General features: G+C 40.7%; 4 protein-coding genes across 5 annotated transcripts; 1 reads left to right on the forward strand and 3 right to left on the reverse strand.

Moving 5' to 3' along the window:
• Window positions 1-1,333: 1,333 nt before the first annotated feature.
• LOC140781463 (vesicle-associated protein 1-2-like) lies at window positions 1,334-6,558 on the forward strand. The gene is made up of 8 exons (XM_073127437.1): window positions 1,334-1,899; window positions 2,806-2,876; window positions 3,165-3,246; window positions 3,923-4,038; window positions 4,121-4,465; window positions 4,833-4,895; window positions 5,392-5,469; window positions 6,228-6,558. Exons 1-8 carry the CDS (start codon window positions 1,851-1,853, stop codon window positions 6,336-6,338), a joined length of 915 nt encoding a protein of 304 aa, XP_072983538.1. The 5' UTR covers window positions 1,334-1,850; the 3' UTR covers window positions 6,339-6,558.
• A 245-nt stretch (window positions 6,559-6,803) lies between these two features.
• LOC140781462 (inactive beta-amylase 9-like) lies at window positions 6,804-8,966 on the reverse strand. Its single transcript, XM_073127436.1, has 3 exons — window positions 8,630-8,966; window positions 8,046-8,531; window positions 6,804-7,961 (listed from the first exon to the last, which is right to left on the reverse strand). The coding sequence occupies exons 1-3, from the start codon at window positions 8,864-8,866 to the stop codon at window positions 7,080-7,082; spliced, it is 1,605 nt and encodes a 534-aa protein (XP_072983537.1). The 5' UTR covers window positions 8,867-8,966; the 3' UTR covers window positions 6,804-7,079.
• Window positions 8,967-10,083: 1,117 nt separating this feature from the next.
• LOC140781124 (zinc finger protein CONSTANS-LIKE 13-like) lies at window positions 10,084-14,919 on the reverse strand. The gene is made up of 5 exons (XM_073126941.1): window positions 14,786-14,919; window positions 13,299-14,132; window positions 12,112-12,321; window positions 10,510-10,805; window positions 10,084-10,407 (listed from the first exon to the last, which is right to left on the reverse strand). The coding sequence occupies exons 2-5, from the start codon at window positions 14,004-14,006 to the stop codon at window positions 10,305-10,307; spliced, it is 1,317 nt and encodes a 438-aa protein (XP_072983042.1). The 5' UTR covers window positions 14,007-14,132; window positions 14,786-14,919; the 3' UTR covers window positions 10,084-10,304.
• Window positions 13,618-17,568, reverse strand: LOC140781125 (uncharacterized). Of its 2 annotated transcripts, XR_012107642.1 has the most exons (3): window positions 17,172-17,568; window positions 16,296-17,091; window positions 13,618-15,035 (listed from the first exon to the last, which is right to left on the reverse strand). XR_012107642.1 is itself a non-coding variant. In XM_073126942.1 (2 exons), exons 1-2 carry the CDS (start codon window positions 17,525-17,527, stop codon window positions 16,437-16,439), a joined length of 1,011 nt encoding a protein of 336 aa, XP_072983043.1. In that variant the 5' UTR covers window positions 17,528-17,568; the 3' UTR covers window positions 15,931-16,436. The 2 variants fall into 2 exon arrangements, 1 of the variants encoding a protein (XP_072983043.1); XM_073126942.1 differs by lacking the exon at window positions 13,618-15,035 and having other exon boundaries at window positions 15,931-17,091.
• Between the last annotated feature and the right edge of the window lie 6 nt (window positions 17,569-17,574).

Genomic DNA, 17,574 nt, shown 5'->3' on the forward strand with positions numbered 1-17,574 from the left:
TGTCCGTAATTTTTTTTTATCAGCACATTTTCTTTTAAAGAAATACACCTAGATAATAAATAAGAGGAAATAAAAATAAGGAACATTTTTGTATTAGGAATTTATATATTAATCAACCATTATATATATATATATATCTATATATATAGATAGAGATTTAGATCCTACATAGGAGAGTGTAATTTAAATATCAAACTTAATATAGCGTCGTCATATTAATTAATTTATTATCACCTTCAATACAGATACCGAGAATAACTATTAATTTGAGTTATCATTGAGTCAGCACAAGAGATTAGTTATTGCACCTTGAACTAATCAACCAGCTCATGCTCACGATCTTCCATGCTTTTAGTCTATTAAGTATTAACTAGCTCATGCATGCACTACTTTACTCATTCTAATCCTCTTAATTAGTTAATTAGAACACAGAATAGAAAAACAATTAAACAACCAACTAAGCATGCATGATCCTCCGTTTGGAATTCGCCGATCACCACCGCCTGCCGTCGACGAACGCCATGCCGTCTTCGAGTCAACCTTCTCCATGGAGTTTAGCTCCAAAAATTCTCTCCAAACCAGCTTACCTTGTGCCAGTTTCAGATCAATCCTTGGCTTGTCGATTCTAACGCACTCCATGGATGGATGACAGAGCTCTCACTTTGTAACGGTGGAGCTGTGGTACGATAAGCATTACCCTACGCCGCCATGCATGATCGAGAGTCGAGCTTAAGCTTACTAGATGAGAACGTACTGCACTCACTGCCTTGCCGTTTACTACAACACCTTTGACGTCAGAATATGCACTATCGATTGATATATTTTTACCACAACTACTGGTCGATCTACTAACTAATAAGTAGGCCATTTAAGTCGAAATTGCTTTGCCACACGTGTCCACTTTTCCACCGCGCCACAAAAAGTCCACAACAAATCCAACCACAGAATCCACCAAGCCCTCACATATACTCACCGAATCTCATCCACAAAGGCCATAATAATATCATCACACTTGATCATTGATCTTTCCCATCACAAGGGAAACAGACACCGAGGGGGGCAAAATGGACATTTTTGAAAGCAAAAAGGGCTCCTGTCGGTTGCCGGTTGTTGCTTGGCGTCCGGAGAAGGTGACCGGTGCAACTGCCTCTACTGTCCTCCGGAGAACCTAACTCCACCATCACCTGCCCAATCTCCAACCTTAGTCTTCTTGATGCTCTTCCCTGGCAACAGTAACTTAACCTGTTCCAACTCAATCAAATAATTTTTTTTTAAAAAAAATCTAAATACTTAATCTAAGGTTTAATTGGATACTACTTGATCCATTTTGAACAGCAAAAAAGATGAGATAGATAGATAGATAGATAGATGCGTACTAATTAGCTGCCACCGATGTCTGACGTAGAAATATCAACTCCTTGGCTACCTTTTCGACGTCTACTTTGGATTCAAACTGATACTCGGACAGGTGTCGAGTATTCGTTCGTTAGGTTTATGTGAACGGCGTTTAGGCTGGCTCTCCGGATCGAAATTATTGTGGGAACGGCAGTTCTTCTCATTTACTCCTCGGTCTCAATAAATTCGTGTCGGGAAGTGCTCGTCTCTGTTTCAGTTCCTCTCTCTGGGGATTCTCGCCCACCTCTTGCTATTTTTGTCGCCTTTCTTCCCTTTTTTTCAACACTCTCCTTTGAGAAAATCTCCGAAGTGGTGGTCGGTGGAATCTCCTCCTACTTTTTACGTTTCCCTCCCCCCTCGATCTTGGACCCGGATTCCACACTCGGAGAGATCGGAGATCGAAGTTTATTTCCTCAGATCGGATCGAGGAGGTGGCGGGCGATCGGAAGAGAAGGATGGGCCAAGATCTCGTGGAAATCCAGCCTCGCGAACTCAGGTTCACATGTAAGTTGGTGGTTTGATGGTTTTGATCACCTACTTAGTGGAGTGTAATTTGATCTTTTATTGGTGCGCTGCTCGGATCGCGATTTGGGTAATACCTAAGCACGCAAAATGGGTAGGAGATCATAGTCTTTGCCGTAAACAGTTCATTTGATTCTAGAAATTTTGTGGTATAGAGGGTAATATTTCTATGAGTTCTTATTGTGGATTGTGATGTTTGCGTTTATAAATAAATTTGATTTGCCAGAGTAAATGCTTGAGGATCAATTATTTGCATTTAAACTGTTTGCGGTTATGGCTATTCGATGTTTTCTCTTCTCGAAAGGTGGTGATTTGGGGTATCATTGCGAAGATGCAAGAGTTTCGGAATTAAGTTTGCAATTTTGACATCTTGAAGGTGGAGTGGGTTAATTAAGTAGTATTTCAAAACATGTGGGATTTATATTCCAAGTCAAGCGTCACCTTTGTAGTATATGGAATTGCATTGCAATGAGTATGATTACAATTAACAGTAATAGTGCTCTGCTTTCTAATTTTTGGCCACTTCTTTGAGCTTTGAGAGTTCCATCCAGGAGAATAAAGGATGAGTTGGTTTTTGCTGACCATGCACAGATGGGTCATTTGCTATGGAACTGACTCTGTTCCTCATGTAATACACAGCTTTACTTCTCATTTGGATCCAACACATGCCAATCAGAATATACTCTACATTCAGGTGCTATGACTGATATGGAGAGGAGGGGAGAAAATGTTAATTTATATCAGGCCCATCTTACTTTGCAGTTCTAGAATAATTAGTGGATCTAATTTCTCTTTTGTATGCAGTAATTTCTTCCAGTCTCATCCGATGTGGTCCTTATATTATTTGGCTGTGTAAGGCTGACAACTTTTACTTGTTTTTTTTTTCAGTTGAGTTGAAGAAGCAAAGCTCATGTTCTATCCAGCTTGTTAATAGATCCAATGAGTATGTCGCTTTCAAGGTTGATTCATCTCTTTCCCTCTCTGTTCCACCTTCTGATTACTATGGTTTTGTCTCCATTTTTTAATATAATTTGGCTGTTCTATCCAGTCTGGTTCTGATAAATTTTGTTTTCTCAATAGAAAATTGTTATTTACTGATATGTTTATATTCTTATAAGTAATGGATTTGTTTTCTGAGGGTATCTAATGACATATGTTTTAGACCACAATTACCTATTTTGGTTGTGTAATTGTTTATTTGAAAGTAGCACTATACAAACTAATTTGCCTACAACAACACTGACTAGGTTAAAACTACATCTCCCAAGAGATATTGTGTACGGCCAAACACTGGAGTCATTCTTCCAAGGTCAACATGTGATTTTACAGGTATGTGCATGTTTGGATTCATGGTTACTTTCTGGTTTGATATTAAACTCTTATTAATAGGAATTTTAATCAGAAAGGACTAATCCAGTTTAACTTTTTCCTGGCTTCAGATTATGCAATTGTGATATACTGAAATCACTTCTGCTGATAAAGTAAATCCTGTATCATTAGTTTCTTTTCACAACTTGTATTTTACTTCTATAGGAGGCCCTTCATTTATCCCCCATATTTAATTTCGATAGAAAGTCCATTTATCACATCTATTGTTTCTCCATTCATACTGAAGTCCACCTTATGACTGAGAAATATTATCTGTGTTTTGACTGGAGGGACTACACAATTGTGTATAGTCATGACTGGACGAATATCGTCCATATGTGAACTTACAATTCATAGTGCCTATTAGGTTCCTTTGGTAATTCACTAAGCCCTAGAAGTTCTTCTATGTCAAGATAGTCCTAATTTTTTAGTAATGAGATGTTAATTATCTCATGATGTCAGCTTTTGTTGTTATCACCATAGAAATCTTGTATATTCATGTCTTTTTGAGGTAGCATAGCTTTAATGTTGTGCTGCATTTTTTTCAACTCAATATGTTGCATTCTGCAGCTGGCAGTATGGATTCTGTTTCCTTCTTTATGCTTGTTCATGATTCGTACTTCTTATTTTGATGTAGTAACTATGCAAGCACAACGGACAGCTCCTCCTGATATGCAGTTGAAAGATAAATTTCTGGTTCAGTGCACTGTCGTTCCCTATGGTACTGCTGATGAGGACATCATACCTGCTTTTGTAAGTGTACAGTATTGCCATCAAGGACAGTTTAATCTAATATCGTTCTTGCTCGTGGTTCTCACTTATTCTTTTGTGGCAGTTCTCTAAAGAAAATGGCAGATATATTGAAGAGAATAAACTTAGAGTTGTTCTTGTTAGCCCACCGGAGTCTCCAGTACTGCAACCTATTAATGGAGCTCTGAATCAGGAGCCAGATTTTGAAGATCCTATTTTGAGAGGAATGCCTACTGGTGTTAAAGAAGCTCCTGCCATTATAAAAGAACTTCCTACCAGTCTGAAAGAATCTCCTACTGTTTTGAAGGAAACTCCTACTATTTTGAAAGAATCTCCTACAATTTTGAAGGAAACTCCTGCTATTTTGAAAGAATCTCATATCTCAGCTGATCAAGTGGTGAACAAAGTTGAGCACTCACACCTGTCTCATGTAAGTTTTGTTTTGGTTCCTATTCTTTTTGTATGTCCATTTCTTCTCATATCTGATAATTTGTGATTTCAATGCCAAGTGCATCTTTGTGTGCTTCTTTCCATGTCATCGTTAGTCCATTTAAATTAGCAAGAAGGTAATTGTCTATTAAGTAGCATGAGTTGGATAACTGACAGTCGATTTGTAGTATGCTTTCCTTCTGGCAAAAAAATGTGTTGTGATTCTCCTGTAGTGGACTATTGATATTAGCTCTTGAATTCTTAATTGTGGGAGTAGCTATTATAATGATGCCTGTTTTATTAATTTTCTTTAATATTCAGCTGTTCAATAACTTTCTTCAAGTTGGCCTATTTGCAATTTTCTCCAGGTAACTGAAGAAGTAGAAGATCTGAAATCAAAGCTCAATAATCTCGAACTGAAGCTAGAAGAGGTCAGTTGACTTTGAACATATGTTAGAATGGATGCTAATGTGATCACTTGCTCTAATAATATTCCCAAATTGTCAAGAGACTCTTCCCTCGATAGCGCACATCGTGTGCCTCTTGCAGGCCTTCAATTCTGGCCCTTCTCATGGTTTAACTAGGATTTTGTTAGGAGGAAAGTACTCTTTTTGTAAATATTTTGTGACTCCAGATGTTGGAAATATATGCCACCAATTACTAATTGGTGGGTTGATTTTTGAGAAGTGGTACATATGGAATAAGCTTTTCCTCCCCTTGATCTGTCTCATTGTGATCAACTAAGCGCTGCTGTTGTAACATGCTCAATCTTGGTTAATTGGCATGTTTCAGGCAATTAGTGAAATCGCTGCTCATGAAGCAGCAAACTCTGTTTAATTGATGCTTTATATTGATTTTATCTCTTTTGTTATAGTTTTCTGAGAACACATTCCGGCTCATAACCCAAGAGACTTTTCACTTTTGCAGGCTGACAAGATGATCATAAGGCTGTATGAAGAGAACAAAACAACTAGTCAAGAGCGGAATAAGTTGCAACAAGAAATGGTGAGTTTTTGTTTTTCCTTTACATCATCTGATTTAGGGTTTGTCATAGATATTCAGGTGAACATGATTAATCTTTTCTGACGAATTATTCACGAGTACAAAGTATCTCTCCTAGCTTGCATAATTTAGTATAGTTTCCTTGAAGTTCAGGAATTTTATTGATGCGCCTGATTGGTATGTCCATTAAGAACTGTATGAGAAAATCGAAGCAATAATTTTACTGTGGAACATTTTCTAGATTTCGATGCATATATGAACTTTTGTACTGTGTTGGAGGTTACAGAAGTTGGAACACAATTTTCTAGTCCCCGATGGTTTGCCCCTGTATACATTATAACCTCTGGAAATTGAACATTTAAAAACTTGATTTGTCATACAATACTATTTTTTCCCTTTATCTTTCTTCTTGAGAATCACTGAGAGACCAGGCCTTGGTTTTATTATGACTGAAGTAGGAAAAGGGAGTTCAGCACAGCAACCCGAAACCAAAAGCACTACACGGACTATTGTGTCGTTTGCAGCCTATAAAAACCAAAAATTCTTTAATTGAATCACCTCAGAGCCATGAAATATTTAACAAGCAAAAGCATAACCAGTGATTCATACCTGAACCAATCTCATAATTCATAATTAATTTGAGATTCATTAGCAGGTGATCAAATGTGGAGAGATACAAGAGTGCAATTTTCTTTTAAGTCATTCGTATCTGAACCATTCTCAGAGTTCATATCTGAACTTTTCTTTGCTACCTCTTTCAGGCACTGCTCAGAAGGAAGTCCGTAGCAAGGCCACAAGTTGGTTTTCCTTTCCTATTCGTAGTTTTCATGGCACTCACTGGTATGGTACTTGGATACCTAGTGCACACATGAGTAATCTTGGACTTTGAAGCTTTGAGCAACTACGTATGTTACAGCCATATAGATGGAAAGCAATTTTTCTGCAGTGATGAAGGCCAACTTGAATATGATTATTTTGTAGTATCTTATAATTCTGATGGTCGTCTCATCAGATAACTCACTCAGTAGCATGCATGTAAAGAACACCTTCTACTTTGTATAGCGAGATGAATTGAAAGATACTTTTCTTGTAGATTTGCCTTTCTCCAACAGGAAAAATTGTACTAGTATGGTAGTATTTTCTCACATACAGTACATTCCATTGTACGAAGCATATTGCTGAACCGTTTTTTTTTAATCATTCAAACAGCCCAAAATTTAAATATGAGCTAGACAGAAGAACCTTTAACTCTCTTTAGATACAAAGAGATTTAGATTTTACCAACACAACATATTAAACCACCTAATCTAAATTTTAAGTTGTGTAAGTTGTTGAGCTTTTGATATTGAACTAAATATCGTGCTTCAAACTGTTTATTCAAGTCGACAACTTAGTCGAGCTAATTATTTAGAGTTGAAGTAACCCTGCGACCTTTCTGAACTTAAGAGAAATTCCTAGTTTGTTGGTCACATTGCCGAGCTCTAATACACAGGAAGCTTTTTAGTACAACACTAAAAGCTTACAGCTCTGGATGCCTCCACTTAGCCCTCATATATATATATATATATATATATATAGGTATAGATATCTACAATGTAAAGGTAGCAGTTATCCTAAGCTGCCTGCATCTCCTTCACCGTACCAGGTACTGAACTCATCGGAAGAGACAACTTCTCTCCCTCGCCTTTGCTCGGCAAGTCATCGAAGGCCGTCTCCGGCTGCGCCATGCTACGGATGAACCCCATGAACAGAGGCCAATGCCCCGGCGAGAAGAACTCTGCTCCCATCCTCTGGTAAGTAAAAGAATTCACCCTTGAATCCTTTGGGAAAAGTTTCTCCTTGATTCTACTGAAACCAGCAGCGCCGACTCCGGCGGGCGACGAATTCTCGCCTGAGATTTGCACCCCGTGCCTCTCACATGCCCTCATGATCTGGGCTAGAAGATCCTCTGGGCTAGACTGCAAGCCTTGAGGCTGCTCGCGGTCGGCTAGTTCCATTCCTGGGAGAATCATCAAACAAGAATTCCTCGCAAACATCTCGGCGACGGCGTCGTACCCGTCCCGGCCATCGGCGTTATAGAACCCGGCGGTCAGCTCGGCGGGCCGGGATCGGGTGTTATGCCACCAATGCAAAAGCGGAACCTTTGCGGACAATTGAACAGGCAAACCGCCGAACACCTTAGAGGCAATCGAGAGCACACGATCGCCATGGTTTACGAGCTCCTGGGAGTACCAAGAGAGGAAAAAGTTCCCATACGGCGTCTCCCACGAGCCGCCGTGATCCTTGAAGAAATTACCGGAGTCCGGCGGCTGGTCATACTGCGGAGCGTCGTGAGGCCCAGAGAGACCCCAGAACGGGTTCCCGGATTCCTCAGCCTGGCGCTTTAAAGAAGCGAGCATGTACTTGTCATAGCATTGGAATTCCCCCACGCCGCCGGGTTTTGAAAACGACGGGTACCGGAGCTCACCGTCGGGCCCGAGCCCGATAGAAACTTCCTAAAAGCGACAATTTTGGTACCAATTAGTAGTAGCAACTAACGAAGAAGACAGCAGGGAGCAGGGATCTCTACGTCTATCTACCTTGATGGTATCGCCGAGGAACTCGGCGAAAGCCTCTCGGAAGCAAGCGAAGAAGGACTCGAAGGCCTCGAGAGGGGTTTGGCCGCCATCGAGGACGGGGAGCTGGTCTGCGGCGAAGGAGAGGCAACTAGGGTGGCGGCGGCCGGAGCGGTCGGAGAAAAGTATGTCGGGATCAGCGGCGGCGGCGCGAGAGACTAACGGAGGGAGTGGGACATCAGAGGAGGAGTCGAGGAGAAGGGAAACACGGAGTTCGAGGCCGGCGTCGCGGGCCATGGCGGCGAGGGAGAGGTAGGAGGCGAAGTCGTATTGGGCCTTAGAGTCAGGCTGGGCCACGGCCCAAAATATTGGCAGTTCGACTCCACGGGCTCCGAGGAGGTTTAACGCACGTAGCCCAGCAGAGATGGCTTTGCTATGGTTGATGCCCTTGTTGTCGGTTACTGCGTCTATCGGTAGGCCCACGAATAACTTCACTCGGCTCGCCTTATCCTAATCAAATAACAATACAAAAGCGCGAATAAGTAAAAACTTATCCGGATAAAGAAATAAAGAGAGAGGAGGGATAATAGGAAAGCAAGGTGTTATACCGATTTCCCTTCAGTTATCGTCGTCTCCTTCTTCTCCACTCCCATCTCGCAGTGAATCGCCTTGAGGCCACCCGTTACTTGGATGGCCCTCGTCGTCCTCCGGCGGCTTGTCGGATCGAACCCGAACAGTCCAGATCTGGACCCGATCGGCGTCGCCTCGCGGAAACCCACGCTCCGCCGGAAGGCGTCCGGCTTCGCCCCCGCCACCGCCTGGGGCCCCGTCAAAGCCACCTCCATCGCTTCCAATAGATGAATTAAATACGAGAGATGTAAGAGAGAGATAGAGAGATAAAGAGATAGGAAGGCAAAAGGTTTGGTCTGGGCTTTGGGAATGGAGAAGGGAGAAAGGTAGGATATAAAAGGAGTTTGGGACGAAACAAGGTGCCAAAAAGGGCAAAAAGGTAATCCGATGTGTCGGTCTATTACTATGCCACGTCGCGGATGAACCACTTGGCCAAATTGCTATTCTTTGCCCTGCGATTTCCTGATTCCCAATTTACCCCCACAGGTAGGGCTTATTTGCGGCATGCGGACCCCCAACGGGGGTATGAGTCATTGGGGGTTTTCTTGTAATTTCTCGTGTATTTACGAGGATTTTATTTTGTGGATAATAAGATGAGGACTCCATGTTGCGCCGCGTGGCAGGTAGTAACTTGGACGACTTTGGAAACGCTTGGTTTGAAAGGAAATGACACGAGGCCCGTGAGCTGTGTAATTTGATGGCTTACGTGGCAATGTTTTGTTTCCTTTCTTTACCGTTGGACGTTGGTGATTCGAATGTTAGCTGTGGGACCGAATAAGGAGACATGGAAAGCTGTTGCTGAGGTGGACGCAGGACGCGTGGAAGAAAGTCTGTGGTTTTGACACGTCACTTATTTTTATGAGGGACCCCGTAAAGTCGCAGACTTATCCCTTGATGAATTAAATCCAACAAAAAAATACTGTACCTTTTATTTTTAATTTCTATTATCATTTAAATTTTATTTTATATTTGACTATATATTTTAAATTTAAACCTTCGAGGGGAGAGGGCGGCCTAGATCACCATCGACAATTATTGATGACATCAAACTCTTAACAAAAAATTATTAGGATTGTAAAGTTAATCATATTTAACGAAAAACTAATTGCATCATTGATTGACTTAAAAATAAGCTTAAACTTCAGAGCTTATATATATTTTAGTCGTCAATATTTCGAAAGAGTTTCTCTCTATCCCCAGACCACTCCCACCCCCTCAATTTTGCTTTCCTTTCAGTAGCCATTTCTCACCTTCACCTTCCTCTTCCTCCACCCCGTTCCATCTCTTCACTTTAGTATCTCTCATCTCACTACAATTTGCAAGTATTGTGAACCTTAATGGAGGGATACTACGAGGTGGAGTTGAGGTAGTACATTGGTGGTGCTTTCTAGGGAAAAATAATTTAACAATAACATTTAACTTAAAATGAGACTTATCTAAGACACATGATATTCCATGGCCTCTTAATGCTAAATACAACATACAAGATAGACAAGAGTAAAATTTAGCTAGTTTTTGTGATGAAACTTCAACAAGTAACAGTCCATTTTGGGAACTGAGATATAGCACCACCGCTGCAGCACAAATTGCTAGTGTGGCCACACATATAGAGCACCAAAGAAGGTGCTATCCAGAATCTCTGCTTTAATGTTATCAAGACTGGTTCACATGATCCACCTTAGCGAATCGCCCTTTGACCCGTAACCTGTTGTCGGCACGAGCTTTCCGAGATTCATATCGGATGAGCTTATCATATCTGTAATTGATTCACAAAGTGCAGTTAAATACATAAGCTTATCATAAGGTCAAAGACAAGAGACCTTAAAATTAATAATATGCATTCGAGAGTAACATTTACCTTCTTGTCTTCCTCTTCTCCCTGTAACGTGAAATAACAGAGTCGCGATCAGGGCAAGGTAAATCATATACATCTTTGCTTGGCAAAGATGGTACGGTTTCTTCAACAACAGATTGCCCCTGTTCTTTGTCAATGCAGCTACGGTGGCTTGCACTTCCACAAATATCTGCCATCTCAACTAGAGGTGACAGGTTCGCTGCAGAGGAGCTTAGGAGACATTGCCCGTATGAAAACTCCAAATCGAATGTGTCAGTTTCGCCACGACACTCAGTGGGATTCCATTGAGCCCCACAGTTCTGCAGAGACAAGAATTACCCAAACAATTCATAATCCTTTTTAAAAGAAGTCAAAGAAGGTGCAATAAATACCAATTAAATGAATGCTGTTTCTACAGATAAAAGTTGCCCGATTACAAGGATTACGTTAGTGTCTTACTCATCTTAAAATCTTACAAGATTGCTTATTAAGCAACCTATAATTAATCTCATAGTCAATTATCAGTAGTTGAAATTATTGATCTCCGTGTGCTCTTCCTCCAATAGAAAAAAGAATCGACTCTGCAATTGGCCAGAAACCAATGAAAATTTGATGTGAAATTCACCATGAAGCATATCTCTTTCTACGACCTTAGAAAATCGGGAAGAAGGAAATCATTGAAGCTACAGAGGGAGAATGAGAGACTGACTTACCGAGGCACAAATTCCTGCAAGTAATCAATCAGAATGTATATACCAGGCAACAACAATGGGCATGCTACGGGACATTCCCTGCCAAAGGAAGCTGTACTAGACTCAAGTAAGGCATGCTGAATTTGAACTGTATAGCTCATTTGAGGAAGTTCCTGGCTCTTGGATTGACATGGGGGAGTACTTTGATGCTCTCCCTTGTACTTCCAATAAGGCGCTACCATAAAACATCCCAACTACTCAACTAGCAAGGTTGCCAGGTTCTCTGTGGGAAATCTGTGTTGGGGACAAGTGGACAACACAATATTTTATTAAGGGATGGACAAATTGATATAGTAGTTATCTCCCAACAGATTTCATGGCATTTTGCCACAATTGCTACCATGTGCTACGGAGATATATAATATATTGGGATTTACAGATCGGCAGGCAGTTCCTCCTCTTTCATGCCCTGTATTTCTCTAGCTTGGACATCACATCAGTTTCAATGGGCACATTGAGTGCTTGATGTCATTTTCAACAACCAGTTAATAAGGATTCACCCAATTCTTCATAACTTTGTGCTGTGCTGACTTCTAAGTTCCAGCCAACACCATAGAACTAGAAGGATCTCATAACCATGTCACAGCAAAAACCTTTTATCTTTTCCTAAAATATTTTGATTGTTTAGTAAAATTTTAATATCTTTCTGTCACAATCAACAGAAAGCTGGGAAAGCTATGACTGATAAAAAAATTCACAGAATATAGACCACAACCTCTTTCTTTTCACCTTTGAACTAAAATGTTCTTTTAGTCTTGGCTTGAAAAGGTGAAGGGAAAAAACCGTTACACAATCAAACATGGCAACAATATATCAGCAGAATCAATTGAGAATTAGAGAACTCTTAAGGACATAAATGAGAAGTGTACCAGACCTCATAAGTCGGTGTAACAATGTTCGTAGCATCATCATCTGCATCAAGATCCAAATTACCAGGTTGGAGGTCATGTTGCTCCTGAACCTGAAACTCTGTGACTGGCTCTATCTCCTCAAAAGGGTTGTACATAATGTTCTCAGACTTTAGGAGTTCACGAAGCTGCTGCAGTATCTCCTCCTTATGCTTTCCACATGATGAATTCCGGTGCTGTTGCAACACAAATGCCTCAAAACGTAACTTCATATGTGATTAACAAGAATTTCCAGAAACACGAATGTAAATAGCATATCAAGGTTAAAAAACAAATACGACAACTATCAGATATGAGAAACTAATAGGCCATCCATAGATTGCAATAGACATGTTTGTATATCTATAGTCTAAATGGCATACGAAACATGATAAATGCAAAAAGTTGAACGTAGAAATCCAAGAGTTGCCAACTCGTGCATAAAAAAGGAAGTTAAACATATATCAGCACAGAATGTTAAAGAACCTTAGTGGTATTCATCGCTAAAACACTATAAACAACTCATAAGATCCTAAAAAAGGTTTCCAATCCCTTTTCATCGATCCATAATGAGAGATCCCAGAGAAGATATTCTCATAAAAACTGGATCCAAATCTGAAGATGTTAGGTAATAGTTAATAGCTATACTCTAACCCTGACTCTTGATTAACGCCAAAAACATGGACTTTTATATAACATGGTGGAGGCTCAAGGCTGTAGGAAAAGCCCAAAACTTTTGGAGAAAGATGACTATAATATTCTAAAACAAAACTAAAAGTTGCTCATGCCAACACACATACAGCACCTCTGACTCTTGATTAACGCCAAACACATGGACTTTTATATAACATGGTGGAGGCTCAAGGCTGTAGGAAAAGCCCAAAACTTTTGGAGAAAGATGACTATAATATTCTAAAACAAAAACTAAAAGTTGCTCATGCCAACACACATACAGCACCCCTGACTCTTGATTAACGCCAAACACATGGACTTTTATATAACATGGTGGAGGCTCAAGGCTGCAGGCAAAGCCCAAAACTTTTGGATGAAGATGACTATAATATTCTAAAACAAAAATTAAAAGTTGCTCCTGCTAACACAATACAGCACCATAGTAAAAAATATAAAAACTAAATTAACCAAATTTGCCTAAAAAGCAACAAACTTTTCGTACCTTGGGCAAGGGAGGCAACCCCATGGCCTGAAACCCATGGCAAGGAGTAGTATTCACAATTAAATCACTCAAACTAAACATAGGCGGAGTCTCCCAGACTAACCCTAACCCCTCCTCCTCATCTTCCCACCTATAGCCATCGCTGCCGAACTTTGTTCCCACATCCTTCTCATCTTCGCCAATTCCAAGAACTGAAATGAGCTCGATCGCCGTCGGGCACCCGGAGAATCCCTCCACGGGGCGGCGTCCGTGGCAGATCTCCGCCTTCGGATGCGCATCGAAGTCGCAGTTCGAGCACAGGACGAGGTTACAGTCGGAGGCGCAGAACACCGAAGCCGGCGCGGCCCGGCACGAATCACAGAGCAGCGAGCGTGGGTGGCGCGAGGAGACGGAATTGGCGGCGTGGACTTGGCGGTCGCAGCGGAGGCATAACTTGGCCGTATCAGCTCGGCAATAGACGAGAGCCTTCTCCTGGCTACAGAAGTCACAAAACTCCACCTTTGGAGGTGTCGGCGCTCCTTCTTGGACCATCTCTTGAGTTGGGTCGTTAGTGTTTTGGATAGGGGTGGATGGAAGAAGAGGAAGGTGGGATTGCTTGGAAGAGAAGAAGGAAAGATATGTGGGAAAGGGAAGGGATGGGGTTGTTGGAGTGACATCTCCCGTGTTAGGAAGCGAAGATTTTTCGAGCTGTACTTTTCGAGTGGACATGGTGTTGGATATTTTTGCGCGGTAAATGTTTGTAGTTATGACTCAGAGAAAGTTTTTTTTGTCCCCTTTTGTCCTTCTGGCAACTTCTCCTTCAGCTGTTTGTGGGATTCAAATCGGATTTCTCTTCTGCAGTCATCTCCCATCAGGAATATAATTATTATTAGATCTTGAAAGCAAATCTTTGTTGATGGGCCATCAAGGGTTCAATCTTCTACCAAAGTATCTAAAATAAAATCTCTAGAGAGAGAAAATTAGGTAAAAGATTTTTAAGAAATTTATCAACAAAACTCTATATCATATATATAATTATCGACTTCTGTATCTTACTTAAAATATCTCAAAAACGCTATACTATTAGTTTTCTTAAAGGTCCATAATTATATAGACGAGGTAAAATAACTATGTGGGCCAAATGATTTTAATACCCTTAAATAAGCTTTTATGTGCTAAGGTTAAAATAAATAGAGAATTAGGCTTGCAAGGTAAATGAGATGTATTTTAGATTTTTTTAAAAATATTTTCTATTCCTGTTAAGGTAAAATTAACTCAGAATGCTTTTTAAATAGTTAAATAATAAATATTAAATTTTTTTTTTTGTGGATAAAATTCTCTAGATTTTTCTTTCCTTATCCCACTTTCTGATATGACATATATTACATATATGATATATGTAAAACCAAGACCAAATCTCACATGTAACCCTTCCTGTTCAACTCATCCTCATAGTAGATGTTGGTTGTCAAAACTTTGCTGAGGTTGTAAGGAATATTGATCCATACCTTTGAAGAATCTTGTACTATTTACTTGAAGATTGTTGGCAATGTTGACTGGAGCATTGACAAACATTATTAAAGAGTAGACTCCAAGACTGGACCTTTTCATATTGCAGTAGAGACTCAAATTTCCAAGACTATCTGATGGAAGATATATCAAATAAACTATAAAGTGCTCTTGGAATCAGAATGATTTCTAGGTTTGTCCCCAAGTTTGGAGGGTAGAAAGAGAGTAAGCAAATTGACTAAGGAGTACCTGTCCAGGAACAAAACTACTGATACATTGATCAGCAGAAAAAAAATAGAATAAAACATTTCAATAGGAGGTATACTTATTAACATGGAGCAATATTGTGAACTGTGCATCCTCAGTTTTGTTTGTTTCTCTGAAAGAGTATGAAAGAACCAGAATATATACATGGCAATTATTACTTTTTATCAACATTCAAAAAAGGTTTTAATAATGTAGCCAAGTGTGCATTTCACCATTGGATTATTGGATAGATAGTATCTTGTTTCAGACTTGGATGATTCATAAGCATTGCGAATATTCATTTGATACCAAGTTACTATCTCTATCAAGCTATAACAAGTATGCAGCCAAAAGATAATAAGTATATCAACCACCAGATTGGCAGATATAACTCTATGTCTCTATGATGCTTTTTAAATTATGAAAACTATTTCTATATCAACCAAAAGAGAGAGAAGGAGAAGTTACAGCAAAGACTAAAGTCTCCTGATATTTAGTCTCCAAACTAACCACCAAAGTATAGGAACTTTGTTGTAACATCAAAATGTTTATATCTACTACTAAATGACCATATGTATTGCAATATGGTGAACTGTGCATCCCCAGTTTTGTTTGTTTCTTTGAAAGAGTATGAAAGAACCAGAATATATACATGGCAATTATGACTTCACCATTGGATGGATAGTATCTTGCTTCAGACTTGGATGATTCATAAGCATTCGAATATTCATTCGGTACCAAGTTACTATCTCTATCAAGCTATAACAAGTATGCAGCCAAAAGATATTAAGTGTATCGACCACAAGAATGGCAGAAATAACTCCATGCCTCTATGATGCTTTTTAAATTATGAAAACTAAATGATAACAATCAGAGCCAGCAGAACCCGGTCACCAACTACCAGCAAACCTACTGCATTAATACATCCTCTAAAATAGTGATGTTCACATGAACAAGTCTGCAATAATTGTCCACTTAATATTGACATATGTGAAAACTTAAAAGTTATATCTATTTCTATATCAACCAATAGAGAGAGCAGGAGAAGTTACAACGAAGACTAAAGTCTCCTGATATTTAGTGTCCAAACTAACCACCAAAGTATAAGAACTTTGCTGTAACACCAAAATGTTTATATCTACTACTAAATGACCATATGTATTGCACATAGTTATGTAGGCCTAATGATCATAATTTTGAGAATTGCACCAAATTGAATGTTAAGTAAAAGAAAGTAAGGATCAAATGCTTCAACTTTCTCACCAAGTGTAATTTGTCACCAATTTCTCGAGCTTCGAATCTTCTTCCATCACACAGCTCAAAAACTGAGAGTTCATCAATATAGCTTCTTGCAAGCTTTAAATCCTCCATGGATCCAACAGTTTTAAGAAGAAAAAGCAAACGCTAAGCTTTTGATCTTCTGAATTCGAACCAAATCTCATAGTGATTGAACAACAAGCTATCATGCGTGTGCTTCCCCACATACTCCAAACCCAACTTCGCCAGCCTCATCGTGCATTCCTCCCCACCCAATCTCGAGCAAAATTTGATGTTATGTGACACAAAGATGCGACCTTTCTGCGGCTTTACCCTCTCCGCCAGCCTCTCGAGCCCGACCCAAACAAGCTTGTCAGGTATGTGAAGGAACACAGCACTGGCATAGATAAGATCGTAGGAAATTCCATCTCCAAAGCGGCTGAAATCCATGTCGTCTCCCCTCAAAATGAGAGGCCTCTTGTAAAGGAGACCCTGAGAGGGGAGCTCATAGTGCAGCGCCGCCATGAGAGAGAGCTCGTCGCGCTCAAGGCAATGGAATTGGCCGGGGTTTAGGTATCGGATAAAATGTAGGCCGACGCGAAGGGTGCCACAGCCAATCTCAAGAACACGGTCCTCAGGTACGAGGCCAGCAGCATCGGCAAGAAATTCGAAGACATCGCGGCCGCCGGCCCACGGCTCGCCGTAATTGCTGTGGTGCTCCTCGACGAGGAGCTCGCCTGGGCATGGTAAAGCGGTGTGGTTCTCGGCGGTGGTGCCCTCGTAGTGGGAAATACCCTTGAATCTGGAGTAGAGAAGTCCCAGAATTGAAATCTTAGAGATGGTCTGGATTCAGATTGGAGAAAGAGAGGATGGATTCGTTACCTTTGGAAGTCTTCGAGTTGTTGTGATCGAGTCCGGGGGTTGATGCCCTTGCGGAGGGAGTGCCACGCGGATGGAGAGGAGGGAGGGTCGTCGAGGGAGTTGAGATGGAGTTGAGATTTGAGCCAGGAGATGTCTTCTTTCGTCGGGGAGATTAGACTGCGGGAAGTGGTGGTCGTCGTTGTGATGGCGGGGCAATGACAGGAAGAGGAGGAAAAGGGGGAGGGAGAACGGAGGAGGATGAAGAGGAAGAGGGCGGCGGCGGAGGAGAGGAGGAGAGGGATGGGGATGGAGGCGAGTTTGGAAGAGGAGGAGGAGAAGAAGGAAGCCATGGGAGGAGAGAGAGAGAGACGTAGCATTCAAGCCTACGAGCTAGGATCTTCTCCGGTGCCAAAGGGTATGTTTG

Source organism: Typha latifolia, chromosome 2 (genome assembly GCF_019914945.1).
Source record: "Typha latifolia isolate L0001 chromosome 2, TyphaL0001v2, whole genome shotgun sequence".
In the NCBI taxonomy this organism is placed as follows: domain Eukaryota; kingdom Viridiplantae; phylum Streptophyta; class Magnoliopsida; order Poales; family Typhaceae; genus Typha; species Typha latifolia.